The 14,784-nt window shown below is 45.9% G+C and overlaps 1 protein-coding gene across 1 annotated transcript in view; it reads left to right on the top strand.

The window, feature by feature from the left end:
• The first annotated feature begins 8,493 nt into the window (after positions 1-8,493).
• The window catches only part of ARHGAP20 (Rho GTPase activating protein 20), a 64,643-nt gene continuing 58,352 nt past the window's right edge, over positions 8,494-14,784 (top strand). The window contains exon 1 of the mRNA XM_067289645.1: positions 8,494-8,618. Within this exon, the coding sequence (XP_067145746.1) occupies positions 8,520-8,618 (99 nt within the window). The 5' untranslated portion in view covers positions 8,494-8,519. The remainder of the gene's footprint in view (positions 8,619-14,784) is intronic.

Here is a 14,784-nt window from a genome sequence, read left to right as displayed (position 1 = left end):
ACACCTTTCTTCAGTTAATAAAAGGGCAACGAAACATTTGTTTTGGAAGTGGGGTGTGAAAGGAAGAAAAACATGTGCATGATCACATGGTCCTTACAAACAAAATGCTACTAGCAAGTCCAGCGAAGGGCTACAAAGATGATTAGGGGACTGGAGCATCTCTCTTATGAGGAAAGGCTGAGAGAGCTTGGCCTGTTTAGCCTGGAGAAGAGAAGGCTGAGAGGAGATCTTATCAACGTGTACAAGTATCTGAAGGGAGGGTGTCAAGAGGATGGGACCAGACTCTTCTCAGTGGTGCCGAGCGACAGGACGCGAGGCAACGGGCACAAACTGAAACACAGACGCTTCCATCTGAACATGAGGAAACACTTCTTCACTGTGAGGGTGACAGAGCACTGGAACAGGTTGCCCAGAGAGGTGGTGGAGTCTCCTTCTCTGGAGATATTCAAAACACGCCTGGATGCAATCCTGTGCAACGTGCTCTAGGTGACCCTGCTTGAGCAGGGGGGTTGGACTAGATGATCTCCAGAGGTCCCTTCCAACCTCAACCATTCTGTGATTCTGTGATTCTGTGATACGGTTAGAGCTTGAGACAATCAGGAGAGCCTGGTCCTCACTTGATGTAGTGTCGTAAAGTTTGGGCTCCCACCTTGGTTTACAGAAGCTGAGGATATGGCTATCAGGTTATATTGAGTAATTCAACACTGTATACAAGAAAAATACAGCTATTTCTGCTTGAAGTTGCAGTCAGCAGGAGGATGTCTAGCTCATTTTTTATTTATCTGAGTCAGTCTTAAAAGCATCCCACTCTTGCAGTGAAAGATTTTGCAATGTGTTGTGAAAGGACAACTAAAAATCTTGCCCATAATTTTTTTATGTCTGTCATTCACAGCTTGACAGTCCCACAAGTTGTTAGAAAAAGAGAATTCTCTATAGTGAATGGAAAATAGTAAATCTAGGGAGAGATCAGAAGTGCAATACAATCCATCAGTGTGTTAAAAACACAAACTGACAAAAAATATGGCCCTCTGGGTTCTTAAACACGCTCACAGTAAAAGCTGTCTAGGTTGTGAATTAGAGAAAGTGAAACCGATGCCTGAAGTGAATCCAGAGCAAGGATAATAATGAGATAACTTTTATTGATGATTGCACGTTACACTCGAAAAGGTCCCTTGTTCAAGGGAGATTCCTTCATGTTTCCTTACAAGCCAATGTCAGCAGTCTCCTTTCTGTTTCCAATAAATTTAAGTCCCATCAGCCATAAAACAAAGATGCTATATTCTTAAGGTAACCCCAATAACTTCCCATTCTGGATACTATAAACGTTCCTGTTATGAATGTATAATTCTCACAGGGCATATATATGCCAGCCTTACTCATGTTATGTAATTTATTGCTCCATGCCTCAGCCCACTGAAATGAGAATCAGGCTGTCTACACAGCCAACACTTTGCAGAGCTCCAGGGAATCTGCCAGCAAAACCTGGCTATACCAAAAAAGAAAAGGAAAAAAAAAAGTACAGGTTATTTATGAGCTGTATGCAGACAATAGCTTTCTCAACAGTAATTTTGGGACAAGCACGATAACGCACCCTCATCACATTTTAGGTGATAAGGATACCTTTTCTCAAGTATACTTTGATGAATAGAAACCAGTCCCATTGCTGAGCATCATTGTGAGTGCTGTGGACTGTGGGTCTTCCAGGAGTCAATTAATGTGATGGGTATACAGTGAGATTTAAGAAATTTCAAGCTCATACTCAGGAAGCGTGTCCCCTGCACATATTTGAATACTTAGTGTGTGTTTCCTAAAAGTTGACCTGCCTTCTTCTAGTGGCACCTGCATTTTGTATTCATGATTACACTGCAAATACTGCTCTAAGTATTTGCATCACTACCCATCTAGCTGAGAGTACAGGTTAAACAGCTGCAGGTGCAAGTGCACAGATTTACTTCAGAAATGCTGCCCAAAAGGAAGAGATTAGGCCTTATCTTAAATTAAATGCTGTCCTTTCATGTCTAATACTTACCTCCCATGTGAGATCTCTCATGGATAAATATCCAGTTACTGACTTTTAACTTTGCCTCACAATTTGCAATTGAATGCTTGGACTCTGGGCAATGACAGAAAGAAATCTTCAGTGCTGAGAAACCAAAACCAAATAATCTTAAAAGTGTATTAATATGAACAAAGGAAATAATGCATAAAAATCAAAAGTAAGATATGAGGAAAACAGGGAAAATGTGAATGCTAGAAAAATATGAATGTCACTCACTTATGGGTGGTGTTGCTATCAGGCCATATGCTTGTTGAGGTGTTTATGCTGGCCCTATTTGTTCGCAAGAATTGTACTGGTTTAACCACACTGATTACAAAATCTAGCTTAGCCAAACCAGAGCAATGTTTGCATGCAGGAAACGTGGCCCTTCAAAGGCAAAACTCCTTTTGATGTGCTGGACTGAATTTCACACAGCATATGTAATAAGGCTGAAATGGATATTAAAAATTGGTGGGATTGTCACAGGAGTGGTTCCTATGCAAGGCCAGGTAGTGACAATCTTTCCGCATATTGGGAGGACAGCTCTAGCTGGGCCATAGCACTGAAATCTAAACCTGAAACACTAGCCTAAACATAACGCAGAGCCAAGGGCTCTCCATAGGACGTTGCTGGGATGGAAATAAATGCACGTAGAGAGGATATCATGCGAAGCACTTGACACTCAAACTCTCCCAGCACTTGCGCTGTGAAATACACCATTTGTGCAGTACAGTTGTTAACTGGGGTCCCCGCTAAGAGATGCATGCTCATTACAACTGCTGGAAGGACTCCACGTTCTGCAAACTCCTCATTCAAACTGGGCCATACTACATTTCTGGAGGGAGGAAGAGCTGGTACCTCTTTGTTTATTTGACAAGCTTTAACAGAACTACGCAAGTGAGCTGTTTTTCAGAATTTACAGAGACTCTGAGGCAGAGCATCTGGCACAGAAGACCCTGCAAACTTTTGAGCATGGAGATGGGCAGAACAGGGTATTTCCTGTTAACGTGAACCTGTATGCAAGTGTGTTAATAACTGCTGTGGCCTGAATCCCAGAAGGTTTGTGAATTCCACTTACCAATTGCATGCATAGCACTTAACGATTATGTTAGCAAACTACTATGAAAGCAAGAGAACAGGGCTTGGCATCTGGGCTTTCTTCTGTCTCCCTCTTGGGGATCATGGAGCATGGAAGATGCTCTTAGTTTACCACAGCCTTTCTGGCATGGAGCAGCAGCAAACAGTGTGAAGATGAGCAATGAGGGATTCACACCACAGGGGAACCTTCTGCTGGTAAATATCTGCTGCTAAATCTTCTGTGCTGAATTCCAGAAAAAAGAGAGAATGCCTTTTAGTCAGCATTCCCGAGGGATGCTCTAATTTACGCTAAGAACCAGCCGGACAACTCCAAGCTGAGGATAATGTGAAGCTGTTAAAGTCATCCACCCAATTCTCCTTTTTCAGCTTTTCTTTTCAGTTCAGCTTTTCTCCATCTGAACAGTTTCAGTCCATCCACAATATAGTCCTCTGCAAGCCCTATTTTTAGCTGCTTATAATGCATGAGCAGCATTAGATTCTAGGTATTAGGTTATTAGAACAGAAAGTTGGTGTATCAGATGTCACTGTAAATATAATTGTCTCTGGAGTTTCCAGTTTTGATCTACTGTATGGCTTTAATTGCTTGAGGCATTTATGAGTTTCATAAAATTAGCATGCAGGCAGACAACTTTTGGGGGCAGGTTTGGTAGAATCATATTTATTCAGTGCATCTTGGTAAGTTAAGTAACACTCACTCATTTCTAGCCTAACATACTTCCTTGGATATCATGATTTTCTTGGAAGCAAAAATCTGCTAGTGCTAACATGTTTGGAAAGCTCATAAAAACTGGAAGCAGCTACAGCCTGTGTATCTAGTATTTATTAACAGTTCACTGTGGGTTTTCCTAATGTGGCAGATTTACAGGGTCATATTTCCATCTTGGATGGGTTTGTCCTTGAGTAATTCTCCTGTGTCTTGCGCACAAACATGATTTTTCCTACAACACCTATATATTTCTATGTCCCAACCCTTCCTCTGTCCCCACAGTATTTTGTCTTCAGACAAAACTGTGGCCAAGACAATAAAAATAAAATTTTTCTATTAACATACATGTTCTTTTCTGAGCCTTGTATGTCTTTTCTAGCACAGGGTTCAAGTAGCATTTTAGCTGGTATTGGTGATAGATGGTGCAGTTTAAGGAAGGTTTGGTGCTATTATACACCTCAGCTTTTTATTGTTCAGATTGATACAGGTCTGAAAGACCCAGGCTAATGTAAAAACCTAGACAGTGTTGGTATTGTGAGAGGAACAGAGAAGGGACTCCCAGTAGTCTTTTCAGTGACCTGGCCTACGTCTGAGAAGGTCCATTACTGAACCCCAGCACCGTCCTGCAGTGCTCTGGCTCAGGCACAGACAGAGCCCTCTTCGCTATTCTCCCCAGTCCGGGGAAAACGCATTAGCTGCACTGCAGTTCCTGCACCATCATGCATTAATGCTCTGAAGTAGCTGAGCCACACTGGGTAGGGGGCTTCAGAGTGGGGCTAGGTTCAAGCTGATAACCAGAAGCACTGAGAGAGCAGTACAGAGGCTGGGGCTGGCCGTGAGCTCTTGCCCTGCATGCTGAGGGATCAACGGGACTGAGCTGCCTTTGGCAGTAGTAGCCCCATTCCCATGGCTGGCTCTGCACCAGACCCCTTGGGAGTTTCTGCACCACCGGCTGGTTTTGTCCACAACCTGGACAAGCAGGTTAGAGTTGGTGGTTTTCTGACTGGGAAATCCCTGCACAGATAATTGGGATCACCATGCAGAAACTGCAATCGGAGGATGTTGCACAGGTTGCAATCACATCACATGAATAGTTTCTACGCTGCGCACCATTGAGCCACCAGTGTTTTCAAGGGTCTTCAAAAATCCAAATTCAAATCATTAAACAAGTAAGCTGTCATCTGCCAGAAATAAACCATCAGTTAAGCTCTGAACAGTCCTTTGGGAAAACCAATTTTTCCTCTTTCCCATTTTTGGCAATTCTGTTTGTTTATTTATTTTTACCCTTTGAGATTAATCACTAAGGTGTGTGACCTTCTAGCTGCCAGTTCTACACCAGAGGTCTTTTTATAGGTACTGTGCTCCAGGCTGCCTGTACATTGCTATTGTATCCTGCATGTTCACTCTGTGGCTGCTCTGCCATTTGGCTGCAATGCTGTTTGTGCTGCAGTGAGGGGAAGCATGGCTTGTAAACTCGTGTTTCCTCTGAGTCACTTCTGAGAGCTGTATGTCTCCAGGACAAAACATCCCGTTTGCTTTTCTGGCAGAGCAGGTTAACAAAAGGTATGTGAAAGTTAGTATAAGGGAAGCACTACAACTAAATAAAATTTTATGTCTGTACATTTGCATATGCATTTGCAAGACACAGAAAAGAAAGCTTCTTCTCCGATATTACTTCCCTAGTAACCAGATTTTAATCTATTTCTCTTAGTGAGTAGGTGAAAGAGTCAGGATTCAATAAATATCATAGGAAATGTGCCTATGTTATTAGATAAAAGAACACATCTAAGCACGTGTGAACATTTAGGAAAGCTTATGTAACATTTCCTTGGCAAAATAAATATATACTTAAAGTCTGATTTCCAAAACATCACCAAGAATATCATCACTTGCAAATGTTTCTGGGGAAGAGATTGCCAAATTGCTAAATATATTCCAGGCTTTGAATAGACATTTTGTACAGTTTCCTTTTTACTCTGATAAATCTTTTCTTAGCCATATCACAGGAGCTTTGAGAAACCTGCACCAGGATCATATTCCATTGTGTTGGGTACTGTGTAGTAATAGTCCTTGTCTCGAGTTTACAGCCTTGGGTCCAGAGCCAGAGAAAATTTCCAACTGTGCTTTTTTCCAACTTGCCTAAAAATAAGCATGTATGCAGTTAATTTTATACCTTCATCCCCAAATCTGCCTGTTTCCTACGCCGTGAACCTCTGGCATGCAGGTATTGCCAGCACAGATCCTCTGCAGCGCACAGGACCCCGCAGCGAGGCTCATTCTCCCAGAGCAGTCCCAGGGCTGTGGGGCAGAAGGGATGCTGCCTGCTCTGCTCACAGCCAGTCCGGAGGATGCTCTGCTGCACAGACCCAGCTCTGCCAGACTGGGACCACGGTGGAGCAAGAGGTGAGCAGGGAGATGAACCAAATGAATGTGAGAGAGGGAGAGGCAAACATGCACGAGAGTTGGACAAGGTCTCCACAATAAGCAGGAATCACAGCTTGCCACCTGACTGGACAGACAGCTGGGTCCAAGGTCCCTACCTGCAAAAATCAACTGACATCGTAATTTTTGATTTTTGGAGACTTGTGCTTTAAAAATTCAGAAGGTTTTTACATGCTTTTGTGATGTATGGCCATCTGCTTGTAAATTAGTGCAGGTACCGAGAATGTGTCATTTCAGGTCTTCTATGCTTCAAATCAAAGATGGTACAAATTCAATGAACAGGAAATGGTGTAACTCATGAAATGTTAATATACATAATACATGTAAACCTCTGCCCTAACTATCCATTTCTCTTTCTCAAGGATATTAGGGGCAGCATGGTGGGCTTTTTGAAATCTGACAAACAGGCATGGTGTTATCCAAGAGCTGTTTCCCAGTAGCCTAATGGTCACAGATGTGAAGATCAAGCTTTTTTAGGTTAGGGATGTGGAGGTGGCAGGGGGAAAGGGAGGGAAAGTTAACAGTTGGATACTGGAAAATACAGTACTTCTGCATGAGGAGGCAGAAGTACTCATATTGCATCCCAGGCTTTAATATTTCATCTTTCCTTTACTTCCATGATTCCACTGACTTGCAGAAATAAGGGTGCAAAGAGAGGGCAGGTGCCCATACCTATTTAAACAGAGAGATCACTGAAGCGCTATCATATGCAAATGTTGGGCCTAAATGGCCACATAACATAAAACCAAATATCAAGAGCAGCCTCCATCAAGTTATGGAAGCAGCACATATTTTTCTGCATCTGGGAGGTAAACCAGACTGGGAACTGATCCAGATGAAAGCTAACCTTATTTAAGCTAGATTAGTTCCCCATCCAGTTCATCATAGGGATGTAGAAACTTGTCCTGGCAGAAGGAGGAGAAATGAAAAGCTGCACATAAGACAGCAGGATGTCTCTTTTTTTTTGTATCTTTTTTTTTTTTTTTGGTCAACAAGAGAGAAAATGCATGTAGAGCTGGAAAGGCTGGAGATAAAAATATCTCTCATCAAGTGTAGAAAGACAGGATAAGAAAGAACCTCCTAGGTTATCAGGAGTGCTTCCTTGCTGCTGAAGATGCTGTATTTAATAAGGATATATGATAATGTTTAAACACCATAGCTGTATGAAACTGCCATCTTTAAAGTAGCTATCTATGCCTTTTGCTTTTGGTTGGCTGGGCTATTCCACAACCTCGCTGTTCTTGCAATTAGCACACTTTCTTCCAATTTCCAGCCGAGATTTATTTATAGCCTATTTACACCCCTTTGTTTTTGAGCCAACATGATCCATTAGCTTAACTGGTGGTTCTTCCTCCTTATTGTTCCCTGCTTTCCCAGCACAAGGGCAGCCCTCAGCCTCCGCTGTGCCGCTCTGAGCAAACTCCGAGCTGCCCTGCTGTAGCAGCCTCCTCCTCGCGCGCTGGGGCCCTCCTCGTACCTGCACCTACCTGCACCGGTCAGGTGCTCAGATGGGTGACGGGATCCCCCAGGAGGGCGTTTCTACACTCATCTGCCTTCCGGGGGTGGGAAGGTAATTCAGGGATCATGCAATGCCCACCCTAAACCTGGGACCACGAAACATCCCTCCGAAATCTGGGACTGTGCAGACGTGGGGGGCCACTCCAGGGCCCTCTTGGGGCCATGCAGGCCCCACCTCTGGGGGTCCCGTCGGGGCACCCCTCAAGGCCATACAGGCCCCCACCTCTGGGGGGGCCCCCTCGGGGCTGGGCAGGCCCCGCCTCTGGGGGTCCCGTCGGGGCACCCCTCAAGGCCATACAGGCCCCCACCTCTGGGGGTTCCACCGGGGCCCCCTCGGGGCAGGACAGGCCTCCCCCCCCGCCCCCGCCGACGAGGTTGGCGCCCGCCACTGCCCCCTCCCCGCCCGCCGGGTGCTGCGCGCACAGGCTCAGGGTGGGGGCGCGCGCCCCCTCCCCGGCACGAGCGCCCCCCCGCTTCGCCCCTGACAGGCGGCGCATGCGCATCACCTCCCTCCCCCTCCTGCCTCCTCAGCCCCCCGCTCCGCAGAGCCGGGCGCGAACCTGCGGGGAGGGGCGTGGCCGAGGGGGGCGTGGCCGGCGGTCGGGGGCGTGGCCGGCGGTCGGGGGCGTGGCGCGGCCCGGCGCGCCCTGTCCATGGTGCGGGCGGCGGCGGCGGCGCGGGCGTCCCCGCGGCGGCAGGGCGGCGGCGCGGGGCTGCATGGACGTGATGTCCCCGCAACAGGAGCACCTGGGGCCGGGCCGCTCGTCCTCCCTGAGCGGCGAGAGCAGGGTCTTCACCGCCGCCGACAGCAAGAAGGTGAGGCCGCCCCGGGAGCCCCCGCGGAAAGGCGCCCCGCGGCCGAGGCAGCACCGCCGCCGCCCGCCGCCGTCCCCGGCGCCCCGGCGCCGCAGGGCCGCGGGCGGGGGGCGCCGCCGGGGGGCGGCGGGGCCGGGGCAGCCGCGGGAAGGCGCGCTGCGCGGTGTCCCGGGCGCCGGGGCGAGGGGGGCTGCGCCCCCGGGGCTGGGGGCTGCGGGTGGGTAGGGGCAACGCTGCGCGGGTGTCCCGGGAGCTCGGAAGGGTTTGCTGCCCGGGGCTCACCGGCGCTGAGGGGCTGTGCTGCCCGGGTGTCCCCGGTGTCCGGGGGGAATTAGAGCGGCTTTGCCGCACGGACGCCCTGGGGAGCTAAGGGGGTTTGCTGGATGGGTGTCCGGGGGTGGGCAAGGGGCTCTGCTGGGAGCGGGGTTGGTTTGCTGAACCGACATCCACGGGAGCCAAGAGGGGCTGGCTGCATGGGTGGCTGCGGGAAGTCAGGGAAGGGTTTGTGGCATGGTGGCCGGGGAGGTTTGCTGGATGCTCTCACGCACGCTTTGGACAGGAGAAATGTAAGAGCAGCTTCCCGAGGAGGTGCCGCGCACTCGCTGGGTGTTTCACAATTGGTAGGAAAAGCGTGTCACCCCATCTTCAGAACTGGCTGCGAAATCTGTTTGGTGTCTAGAATAGCTTCGCAGCATCTGACATGATCAAGTGCAAAATGCTCACTTCTGCATACAGCCAAGTACTTGTTTCTGCTATATACTTCACTGTAACGAGTGAGCTGTAATAGCCACATTTTTCCCACCGTGTAAAATAGGAACTCGTTTTCCTCCTTAGTTTAGCAAGTGCTGTAGTGTTTTTGTACCTGAAGCAGAGCACGGTACTTTCCTGCCTTACCAGTTTTGCCTCTCAGTGCTGTTCAAATCTATGCATCCGTCTTGTCTTTAGGGGAGTACAATGCTATTGAGTGCCAAATACACTGGCAGGATTAGAATGACTGGCCAGATTACAGTGTCCTTTATTAAATCTGTCCAACCCTGATGACATGATTTAGGATCCACAGTAGTAGAGGATGAGCTTGTGTCCAGTCCTGCTCCTGAGGGGGACGGGGCTTTGCTGATCAGGGGGCTGTGGGGCAAGACAGAAGCCTGGTCCCTCTCTACCTGCTGAAGCAGCAGTTCGGGCTGGGAAGCTGGGCTGTGCGTTTCCACGGGAAGTGTCCGCATGTGCCGTGTCCTGCCAAGGTGCGTGACGCTCCGACCTGATCACAGCCTGGAGACCTCTTCTCACAGCAGCAGCTCTCAGTGCTCAGATAACTGAAGTGATTGCCTGGAGTGTGTTTGGCCAAGACTTCTACCATGCTTTTACTGTGCTTACTACCTGATAGGTTTTTAAGGAGGCAGTGTGATACACCCACTCAAAGTGGTGGTGTATCTTCTGCTGGCTAGCTAGCCAACGTGGTGGAGTAGATACCCTCTCTAAGTACTGTGATCTAATTGGTGGCAGCTAAATGTATGGCTTTGGTTTTTCTTCTGTCATTTCTTTGATTTTTGCTGAAGACAGAGTTCCTTGTACCTTGCAATGTGGCAAAGCCCTGATGCCAGATGCCCACCTGAAATGAGAAGGGATACTCAAATGCTATGAAGCTGAAGATACTTTTTTACGAGCTCTACTTTATGATTCAGCATTCCGAGGACACATATTAATGGCAGCACTTGTGTTTCCTGCTCCTGTTCCAAAGAGCCCACAATCCAAGCAACGCAGACCTTGTTTTTGCCAGTGCTGACAAGAGAGCGGGGATATTACTTTTTACGGACCTTGGCAGCCCTTTTGGAATTCCTCAGCGTGGAGGCACACGCACCAGGGGTACATGTGGATATCTTCCCACGGAGGAGCAGCGTGAGGCCCGGCTGCTTTGTGCAGTGGATGGGAGCTGTGCACCCCGCGCGAAGCCAACACAGGCAGCCACCAACAGGCAGCCACCTGTCAGCCCAACATCCTGCTGTTCGTCCACGTTCCTGCTGTTCCCTTGAGCCTGTTGGCATGCCACCTTCCTGTCGCATCTGGGGAAGAAGAGTCTTGCCTTTATGCTTGTTCAGCGGTGGGCTGGTCCTAATTTTGCCTGGAGTTGGAGCTCAATGACAGGGGGTTTTTTTGTTTTTTTTTTTTTACTACTTAGGTCCTACAGATTCTATATATACCTCTGTGGTTTGTTTTTTTTTACACAGTGAAAAAGCATCATATTTTTTTGACAATAGAGGAAGTCTTTTTTCCTGCAGTGGGTGATTACACTGCTTGTAATGGTTGTGTGCAGCTATATGGGAGATGTTGGCAAGAAATCAAGTTTTGATACTGGTGACAACAAGAACAGGGCATGGCAAGTTGAAAGATATTGTTCCAAATGTGTATTTAACACTATTTTACCTTCTGACACAAATCCCCCCGTATATGGGATGCTAAGCGATGACTGAACTTTTCTCTCTTATTATTATTCTGACTGTACCTTTTTCAAATTAAATTTTTTTAGGTGAGCTTTGTTACATTGTTCTGTGGTTGTCTGAACTCCTACTTTATCTTCCACTTGTCTGTCAAAGCAAAGTTCCAGGATCATATATTTGATAACATCACAGGACCAAAAGATAGAAATTGTCAAGGGCTTATATCGTGTATTTTGGGTGACTATTCCAATTATTTTCATGGAATCATTTCTTCTCCTTTTCTTTACATGAAAAGCGGTTCTAACTACTAACCTACCTCTCAGACACTGGGAGGTTCTCTCTACTAAATGTTTATAAGGCATTCAAGACTCTCTGCTAAAAGATGACATGAAAGTGTAGTTTTAGTTAATGTTTTTGGAAAATTCTAGATTCCCCACTTTACTGAACTTACCAGAGTCACTGGGCTTGGCTGGCCTACACAGAAGTTTTGTACTGTCTGTTTAGTTTAGTAACCAATACCAGTAAATTGATGCAACCTGAAATGGGTTGCAGTAACATGAGTAAGAGCAATTATACTGATAGAGGTTATTTCTACAAATTTATCAAAACAAACTATTCAGTATAGACATCTTTTATGCCAGTAACACTGTGTCAGCAATAGCAGCTGCGGTCATTTAACTGTATTTGTGAGTTTCTGGTGTTTCACTTCTCTCTTCTTAGAGGAGTTAGATCCCAATAACTGCTGAATATTTTACACAAAACAATATTTGGTAACATAAGCTGTCACTCTTAGGGTTTTTTTGCTGCCTCCTTGAAAATTTCAAGTGACTGCTTACAACTTTTGTGAAACTCAGCAATGTTTTATATTTTCTCATAAAATGTGTGCAAAAAATTAACCATTTGTCCATAAGAAGATATTATTCCTCTGTTTAAGATATGTACCATTTTGCACACTAAGCAAAATAGTATTTGCGGTTTGAGACTTAGAATGTGGAAGCCTGTGAGTGTAGAAACGCACTTCTCTGTGCTTTGGCTCACAAAGGCGGCGATTGTTCCCTGCCGGCAAAAGGAGAGTTCCCGGGTTCCAGAACAGGTTACCGAGTGCACAAGGTTCAGGCAAATTAAAAGTATTGTGAGAGTAAAGGTAGTTGTACTTAATCCTCATCTGTCTGACTCTGCAAAGATGAGAATCGGGTGTGTATTTGCCATTATACTTGATGATACCTTGATCTCATGCCTTATTTTTTATTTTTAACGTGAAGCTCCTTAAGGCAGAGACTGCTCCCTTCTGTCAGTCTCTGTCCTGTACTATGATTCTGGCTGAGGATCTGGGGGCTTCTGTCAAAATCATTCCCACTAGTGCCTGGAACTTCAGCTGTCCAGGAACACTTCTAGCATCATTTAGCAAAGTGATGGACAATTCCCGTTGTCCTGCAGACATATGCTGTAGCAATTTTATCTCTGATGAGGACTGATAGAGCCCCTATTTATTGGTGCCATCCGTGTAGCTGGTCCTTAGGGTGGAATCACCTCCCCAGGCTGTGCTGACTTCTCATTACATATTGTAATGTGCCTCGTTATGCTTCTTTAATTAAGATCCAGAATTAGCAATCCCTCCTCTGTCTGTCCATGAGAGAACCTGAAAGTTATGCATAAAATAATGTGTTCTAGTTCATAAGTATCCTGATCTTGGTTTTTTTGATCCCTCATGGTGGCAGTAGGAAAGGCAGGAACTTAGCATGTCATGCGGGATCTGGTATCCAAGAACTGCATATATCAAATCATTGTCTTGATGCTTAAGACTTAATGCTGCTTGAAGTATCCATGTGTGGTGAATTCCAGTGGATACCACACCCTCTGTTCCCTGCAGACTGCTGCCAACACAGCCCTGCTGCGCAGAAAGCCAGGCAGGACTGTGTCCGTGTTGCCGTTCCTCCTTTGTGTGAGGTTGAAAGGACCCTTTGATTGCACTGAAGCCACCATAACCAGTATAGCTGGTCTGAGTGTTGTGGATGCGGCGCAGCTGGCACGAGGACCCACAGGCTTAATATTCTTCACTTCCCTCCTCCACATATTTAGTAACCTTCCATTTCTCCAAATTCTGATGTAAATGGGTGAGATCTTTCTCATACATTTATATCAGGGCTTCCAAAGAATTTGTAACCTTTGGGAGAGAGTTGGTAGAACATCCTTGACTTATACTTTCTTTAATCAGTTTTTCTTTCTGCTCTGAGTTAGCCTTTAGTCTCTGTCCTTGCTGTGCTCTCTAGCAGCTGTTGTTCCATGATTGCATATTTTTTCTTCCGCTGTGTTGATAGCTCTTTCCTCTTGTGCCCCTGTAATTGTTCTCTCCTTGGTTATCCATCCAAAAATGGCTTTCTTTTTAGGAAAGTCCTTGTAAGTAAAAGTATTCTGCCAGGATAAACATAAGTATGTAGTTTTGTCACCTGCTCTGGCTTTATGGTAAATAGGCTCGTTGTGGGACCTAGGCATCTCTCAGGCACACAGACACATGCTCTGCTGTTTGAGCCAGCGGTTCAAGGCAGCCATCTTCTCACTCTGTTCATAAGGGCTCAAGAATGTCATAGGTCAATATAGGGCCACTTCTTGCTCTATCAAAGAATAAGAGATTCATATTATTTCTAGTAGTTTTGGACAATTATACACTGTATGTCTAACAAACACTGGATTATAGCATGGAGGAAAAAAAGGATTTATTGCCTCTTGTTGTAAGTAACCTAGTGATAACATGGGAAAGAGTGATGCACAATTGTCTTGGAAAATTAGCTGTTAGGTGATGAGAATTGTTATGATTTTTTTTCCATTGCTGGTAAAGTAGTTAGCTGAACTTTGCCGTGCAGATTTCTGTAAAGGTTTGTGTTCTGTGCTTTGGTTCATGGCTAGCTAATCCAGAAATGTGTGTCACAGATATGTTTTGTTGCTCAGACAACAAGAATGGAGTTTGCGTGTGTGAAATCCCTCATGGTTATTAACTTAGGTACTTTTATAGAGTAGGCTTTGTTAAAATCAGACTTCCTTTTATTAAAAAAATAAGGCAGTGAGGGAGAGAGCTTAGCTGCTTCAGTGAAATCCTCTGCTCAAAGGTATTGGTATGTCTGAGTGGTGTCCCTGTCACCCAGTTAAACAACCCAGGCATGTGTCTTAGCCTTGACCGACTTCTGGGGCAAGCCTGTAAATCAGGGGCCTGAAATCCTTTTGTCTTTGGGGACACTTTTAGCAAGGGTGTCGGCACATTGCTGAGATGGCATTTCTGCTGCATTCACCTGTCAGTTACGAACTGAATCCTTTTTTCAGCTATTTCATATATGAATCTCTAAATTCACTAAGAATTCACTGTTCACTAAGAAGAAACCATTCACTAACAAGAAAATTGTTCCATATGTTATTAGGCTTATAAGTTTGTCTCTTCCCTGTCCTTTCTTCAGACAGCAAGGATAGGATTCAGGTGATTAATTCAACTTTGTTAGTCACCCTAGGTTTCTTTTACAGTCAGTGGAGGAAATCAGCACTTCACTGAGAAGACTCATTTCACCTTAATGTAGACAACCAGAACAGGACAGATGAACTGTGTACTCAACGTGTCCATTTCTTTCTATTGGCTATAAAAAAGAGCATAAAGCAAATAGCTCAGGTGTGCAAGTCTGAAGTTGGATGAGGGAAATGCTCCTGCACATGTCTGACTGTAGTGTTGGTCAAGCACAATAACCTGG

This window comes from Apteryx mantelli, chromosome 1 (genome assembly GCF_036417845.1).
Source record: "Apteryx mantelli isolate bAptMan1 chromosome 1, bAptMan1.hap1, whole genome shotgun sequence".
NCBI lineage: Eukaryota > Metazoa > Chordata > Aves > Apterygiformes > Apterygidae > Apteryx > Apteryx mantelli.
Note: the sequence above shows the minus strand (reverse complement) of the source record. Positions and strands in the feature narration are given on the sequence as shown.